Genomic DNA, 7,002 nt, shown 5'->3' with positions numbered 1-7,002 from the left:
TCAAACCAGGTTGTTTTATTTTACAAAATGCCGTCCTTAAAGGTTTTAAATGCGGTTTGTTAAAAATTAATCCTGAATGTCATCATTCGAGTAAAACAATGCATAAAAATTCTTATTTGGTAAATACAAAAAACTAAACAATTACTGCTTTTTTTTTTAATTGGATAAATTTAAACCTAATAAATTTTTTTTTTTTTTCAATTTTAGGGTGGAGTTGTTATAAAAGGTTCCTTAAATTTAAAAATTGACCAAGTAAAATCGGAATTACAAAAAGGAAACATGATATTTGTACCTCCTTTAACATGTTGGACTGCAACAAATCGTCAAAATAACGAATCAGTTATGTATTACTGGTGTGGAAAATTTTAAATTTTTACCCTTTTTTCATCAATCAATCAATCTTTATTGATCAAATTATTGTTAAATTAAATTTTATTTTATTTTTATATATCATAACTTACTGTATGTAATAATATATATTTTTTTTCATATTTTATTTATTATTTATTTTCCTTTTCATTTACTCAAACTAATTGCGCCAACATGTTAAATTCTTTCTACATGACAGAAAATAATGTTTGCAAGAACTTAAAAATTCAATTTTTAAACAAATGTAGAATTTTGCTTGATAATTAAATTTCAAATAAGGCACAGAAATTGATGTAAAAATAATTTGCAGTCATTATTTTAAAATATTTCAATTGCTGCAGTAGAGAAAATGAGATTTTATTATTCGATATTTCCATCAAATTAACTAAATTTTAAATTATTAAATTTGAAAATTGAGAGAAATAAATAAAAAAGGAAATTTTTTTAAAAAAATGGAAATCAATTAAATTAAAAAAATAAAAATAATGTTATGAATTCACTTCATGTATTAATTAAAATTTTTTAAAACTTTTTTTGGATCCTTGACCCTTGGTCACTTTAAGAACGTTAAACCTCACAGTTTTACTAAGAGGCCTACACTCGCCAATAGTAACAACATCCCCGATTTCAACATCCCTAAAATTAAAGAGAAATTTTACTCATATATATTCTTTACATTTCTGTACCTTATAATTTAATTGAAAGCCTACTTTGTATTATTATAATAAGTTCACAACAAACTTTAGATAAAAAGTTATGAATTGTGCATTTTATGGGAAGTTTAAAACATAAAATGGCGTAAAAATAATAAAAATACTAACCTAAAACAGGGCGATAAATGTACTGACATATTTCTATGTCTTTTCTCAAATCGATTATACTTTCTAATGTAATGAAGATAATCACGTCTTATTACGATTGTTCTTTGCATTTTCATCTTTTGAACAACTCCAGTTAGTATACGACCTCTGATGGAAACATTTCCGGTGAATGGACATTTCTTATCAATATATGTTCCTTCAATGGCCTGAAAATTTCCAATTCAAAAAAAAATTAGTTAACTTTAATCCTTAATTAAGACCCAAATCCAAAGTTCCCAAAAGCATATTTTTCTCCAAAAAACCATTAGACTGAGGCATACCATTTTATTCAAATGGGAAAAAAAATAAAGATAAATAGATTAAACCCGATTTGACTATGAGCAATTTTTAAATAATACCTTAAAATTAAAAAAAAAAAAGCAATAAAAATACCCATGAAAGAATCATGTTTTTATTTTGTTTATGTAAGTGTACTTATAAAAGCGATTTAAAGTGAAAACGATAATGTCAAGTAAAAAAAAAAAAACCTAATATTTGATACCCAGTATCAAATCGAAAATTAAAGTTTCAGCGTTACAAAAGAAAAGAATTTTTCTATTGAAATTTCCAGAAATACCTCATTTTCAAATCAAGTGTGATAATAAATAAAGTATCATGCATCTACTAATGTTATTGAATAAGTTATTTTTGATATCTTTATGTTGTTATGTTATTTGTGATGTTTTTTTTTTTTTTATTTCGTACAATTTCACCCAATATTAAAAAAAATTAATTTTAAAAGTTAGAAATTTTATAATAAAAAAGATGATTTTAAATGATAAATGATTTTGTGTGTTTTTATGTGTAACTGAAATTATTATTCCCTTAACCAAATTTACCCAATTGCAGGCCAATTAAATGATCTGCACAAACCTCTCTTGGCGTTTTAAAGCCTAAACCAACATTACGATGACGTCTCAATGGTTTCTTGCCAGCTTTGACTTTACTGTTTAAAAATAAATAAGCTTGCTTTTGGAAAGCTTTTTCGTTCTAAGTAAAACAAACAAAAAAAAAAGAAAAACAGATTAATAAAAACAGTAAAATATTACCCACCTCCCGAGGGGTTTTAAATCCTAACCCAACATTTCGAATGTACCTCAATCCAGTTTTATTTTTCTTAATTCCTAAAGATTTTTTTCGGTTTAAAAAAACCGTAGGTTGCTTTTGAAAAGATTTTTCATTCTGAAAAATAATTTCGCAATAACATTGTGATTATTTAAGAAACTACATGTAACAATATCACTAATAATCACTCTGAAAAAAAGTATTTATATTTGTCTACTATTATTGTGACAAAATTATATAAAGAAACATTAAATAACATTAAATTTAGCAACAACAGTATCAAATAGCGTTTAATTAAAACCCTGTAGTTTAAAATTAATCTTGTTTTGAGAAAAGAGATCAAAAGCACGTGCGAGATGCTCACACGCCAGGGAAACGTATCAACTAAATTTATCCTATAAATAATTGTAAAAATAAATTTCCGATTACGATTGTATTCCCTTTAAACAATAATTATAATTGTTTTCTACACTAAAATTTAATAATTGGAAAAACAATTTACCTGATCAGCCATTTTAAAGAATAGAGAACCGCTTTCAATATGGAGTAAATTTAACGTCACGAAAAAGGAACAGTTTTAGTCGAGAAACAAAATGGCGACTGAATTTGCTACGGTTAAATGAATTAATTCGTTTTCATTTATATTTTTGGCGTAAAAAGGAAAAAGCGGTAAAAAAAAAAAAACGAAAGCAAAATAATTTTTAAAGAAAAGTGTATTATTTTAAATTGTTCATTTTACAGTAATTAAAAAGTATCTTCACTGGCTAAAATTCTTTTTTCTTTTAATTCTTGAAATTTTTTAATGACGTCACCGACTGAAAACTCTCCGTGAACAATATTATCTCGAGTTCTTACGTTAACCGTTCCGGCATTTTTTTCTTTTTCACCGACGACTAAAAAAAAAATAAAACGTCAAATATTAGATTAAATACAGTTAAATTAAACAATCGTATTCTCCATATTTCTTTTTACCGAATATGAAATTATACTGTGCGAGTTGAGCATTTCTAATTTTTTTGTTCATAGTATCACCCTCGTCATCGTCGAAATCGCAACTGAATCCAGCATTAAAAATATCATCTTTGACCTGCATAAAAAAAAAAAAACAAATTAGTAATGTTTAATTTAGCAGATTTAGTAATTAATTAAGCAAAGCAATCAAGTATTTACTTTTTTAGCATATTCATAAAAGGGTAGCCCAACAGGAATAACAATAGATTGTCGAGGAGAAAGCCAAAATGGCCATTTTCCACCGTAAGATTCCGTCAAAATGGCTATCATTCTTTCTACGGAACCCAAAATAGCACGATGAATAATAACTGGTCTAATTTTGTCTCCACTTTCACTAAAATAAAAAAAACAAAAGTTTTATTTAAAAAAAAAAAAAATTTTGTGATGTAAATAAATAATAATAATAATTAAATATATAAATTACCCAATATAATTTAAATTAAATCTTATCGGTAATTGAAAATCTAATTGTATTGTTGCACATTGATGAGCTCTTTTTAAAGCATCCAAAATAGTTATATCAATTTTAGGACCGTAAAAAGCTCCGTCTCCGGGATTTAATTTCCATGGGAAACCAAATTCATCTAAACTTTCAGTAAGTTGCTAAAAAAAAAAAAATTATTCATAAGTAGTGGTAACACGTAAAATTTATTTATTTATTCATTTTTTTTTTATTAAATTTACCTTTTCAGCTTGATCCCAAACGTTAATTTCTCCTAAATATTTTTCCGGTCTTGTAGATAAACGAAGTTGAAATGTAAATCCGAAAACACCGTAGACATTTTTTAAAAATTCAAGAGCACCGGATATTTCGCTTTTGATTTGATTTACCGTGCAAAATATGTGAGCATCATCTTGTTGAAAACGGCGAACACGAGTCAAACCGCTTAAAGCACCTGAAAATTCATTTCTGTGAAGAACTCCAAAATCAGCCATTCGCAATGGTAACTCTCTCCAAGATCGATTTCGGTTATCGAAAATTAAGCTAAAAAAAAAAAAAAAAAAAACAAAAAAAATCGCATCCAAAAGAATAAAAAAACATTTTTAATTATGATAATTTACAATGCACAAATATATATATATTTACCAATGTCCAGGACAGTTCATTGGTTTGAGAGCGTAAGTTTCTTTTTCAAGTTCAAATGAAAACATGTTTTCCTAATAAAAAACAAAAATAAATTTTTTTATATTTTAAATCTAACTCGACTTCATTTAAAATAAAATTTAAATAATTTTTCTTCTTACGGCATAATGTTGCCAGTGACCGGAAGTTTCCCAAAGTTTAACGTTGTATATATTCGGAGTTATAACTTCTTGAAATCCTCTTTTCCTATATTCTGACCTGATAAATTCAACTAATGTATTGTAAATGAATGCTCCTTTCGGATAGAAAAAACATGAACCAGGACTAAGTTCGTGAAAGAAATATAATTCTTGTTCCTGAGAAAAAAATTAATAAATATTTAAGTGAATTTACAAAATAGCAAAAAATAATTTTAAAAAAAAAATACAGTTTTCTTACTCGTCCTAATTTTCTATGATCTCTTTTAGCTGCTTCTTCTTGAATTCTTTCCCACTCTTTAAGCTGTTTTGGATCAGGAAATGAAATTCCATAAACTCTTTGTAAGGATTCGGCTTCTGAATTTCCCTCCCAGTAAGCAGACGAGTTTTTGGTAATTTTAAATGCTTTTATTTTTCCCGTGTTTCGCACGTGGGGTCCACGGCAAAGATCAATTAAAGAGCCACATTTATATACAGTAGTCGTGGGTGTATTAATTTTTTCATTTAATATTCTAACTTTAAAATGATTGTACTGAAATAAAAACATTGAGAATTTTATCAACTGATAAAGGCTAACAAAATAATAAATTTTTTTAAAAATGAATATTACTTTAAACATTTCTAACAAATCTTCTTTTTTCATTTCTAATCTTTCAAATGGTTGTTTTTCCTTAACAATTTTCTTCATTAAACTTTCTATACTAGGAAAATCTGTGTTTGATACTTGTGAATCAGGAGTGAACATATCATAATAAAATCCATTTTCGATTGGTGGTCCATAACACAAATGTCCACCATACAACCTTTCTAAAGCTTCACCCAAGATATGAGCAGTTGAATGCCAAAATACTTGTTGAGCTTCTTCATCATCAAATTTAAGAAGTTGTAATTTACAATCTGATTCTAATGGTCTTTCCAAATCCCACAGGACACCATTCACTTTAGCAATCACTGTATTATCAGCAAGGCCTTGACTGAAAAAATACGATATAAAAATGTAAGATCAGCATTAATCCCTTTTAAATTATTTATTAAAAAGAAAAAAAATAATTTTAAAAATGATTTTGTCTTAATGTGTTATCAGAGAAGCAATAAATATATAATTTGTGTCATCAAAAAATTTAAAAAAATTTATTTATTTTTTGATGACAAAAAAAATTCATTATGAAAAAATCACCTGATGCCTTTAGCAATGTCGTAAGGACTTGTTTTCCAGCTTTCTCCTTCCACAATTTTCCCATCGGGAAGAGTAATTTTAATGGGATTTGATGTTTTGGATGCAATTTCAGCTTCATATGCTGTCTTTAATTTATTCCACAAAACATTTCTTTCTTCAATGTAATTAGGCCATGGATTAAGTTCACTTAAAGCTTGTTTTTCTCCCGCAGACTTTTCTTTTTTTTTCGCCTTCGAACTTTTCTCTGCTATGGATAGCTATAAAAAAAAATTGTTTTTATTGTTTTCAAAAAAAAAAATTAAACTATTTTAAATTAAAAGAAATCTTCAACTAAAAAATAGAAAAAGATAACAAAAGTAAATATATTTAATAAAAATATAAATGGTTTTAAATAAATAAATTTTTTGTTTTACTCGGTAATCGATTTTAAATTAAAGATTTTAATTATTTTAAAAATCTTTCTGAATGAATTCAATAATTTTAAACATTTATTTAACTATTCATAAGCCAAATTTAATTAATTCCATATGAAAATTTAAAACAAGAACTAAAATTTTTATTTTAAAAAATACATTTTTTAAGTAATATTAAAAATTTTATAACCAATCCTTTCAATAATTTATAAATTACATGCCTAAATTTTAAATTCAAGTATAAAGGTAAAAAGAAGGTTGTGAATATCATAATACATAATGTAATATACTTTAATTTTATTAAAGTGATTAATATATGTCATAAAAATCCTGCTCAAAAATTATGAAATTTATTTAAAACATTTTTCAAATTTTTTTCCATAAAGTAAATTCAACATCTGTTGCAATATGGTTATATTCGTTGCAACATTCGTTGACATTTAACTTTTTCAATTAAACTAAATAAAATTTCAATTCAAAAATTTTTTTAAATTATTATTTAAGAAAATTTTAAATGAAATAAAAGTTATTGAATTTAATAAGAATTAATATTAGAAAATATTTAATGAGTAAATGCCTGTCATAGACGAACCAACAATTTATTTCTTTTAAAGTTAACAGAAAACAATCCAGTTCCCCTTATTAAATGTCGTATCATTTTATATAAATTTAACTTTTAACAAATCGTAGAATTTAAAAGTCATGCCTTATTAACATCCAGCTCCGTATTTCCAGGTTCACCTTCCATTTTTTTTTTTTAATATTTAAATCTAACCACACAATACACAAAAGCACAAAGTAAAAATTTGAATTTCACACACTTTGC

General features: G+C 25.6%; 3 protein-coding genes across 3 annotated transcripts in view; 1 reads left to right on the top strand and 2 right to left on the bottom strand.

Annotated features, from left to right (window-relative positions):
* Positions 1–137, top strand: part of Phum_PHUM593560 (uncharacterized protein) — a gene marked incomplete at both ends in the record, with an annotated part of 1,600 nt that extends 1,463 nt beyond the window's left edge. Inside the window, one exon of the mRNA XM_002432542.1 lies at positions 10–137. Within this exon, the coding sequence (XP_002432587.1) occupies positions 10–137 (128 nt within the window). The remainder of the gene's footprint in view (positions 1–9) is intronic.
* A 744-nt stretch (positions 138–881) lies between these two features.
* On the bottom strand, positions 882–2,808 carry Phum_PHUM593550 (40S ribosomal protein S11, putative; the record flags this gene model as incomplete). Its single annotated transcript, XM_002432541.1, is given in 5 exon segments — positions 882–1,027; positions 1,046–1,049; positions 1,214–1,396; positions 2,283–2,411; positions 2,797–2,808. 5 exon segments carry the CDS (start codon positions 2,806–2,808, stop codon positions 882–884), a joined length of 474 nt encoding a protein of 157 aa, XP_002432586.1.
* A 230-nt stretch (positions 2,809–3,038) lies between these two features.
* On the bottom strand, positions 3,039–6,834 carry Phum_PHUM593540 (Threonyl-tRNA synthetase, cytoplasmic, putative; the record flags this gene model as incomplete). Its single annotated transcript, XM_002432540.1, has 11 exons — positions 3,039–3,187; positions 3,267–3,381; positions 3,465–3,639; positions 3,730–3,908; positions 3,990–4,290; positions 4,393–4,463; positions 4,551–4,745; positions 4,828–5,118; positions 5,197–5,560; positions 5,764–6,007; positions 6,765–6,834. The coding sequence occupies 11 exons, from the start codon at positions 6,832–6,834 to the stop codon at positions 3,039–3,041; spliced, it is 2,154 nt and encodes a 717-aa protein (XP_002432585.1).
* Between the last annotated feature and the right edge of the window lie 168 nt (positions 6,835–7,002).

This window comes from Pediculus humanus, genomic scaffold (genome assembly GCF_000006295.1).
Source record: "Pediculus humanus corporis 1103172108314 genomic scaffold, whole genome shotgun sequence".
Lineage (NCBI taxonomy): Eukaryota > Metazoa > Arthropoda > Insecta > Psocodea > Pediculidae > Pediculus > Pediculus humanus.
The sequence above is the reverse complement of the archived record's forward strand: the minus strand, read 5'-3'. Positions and strand labels throughout refer to the sequence as shown.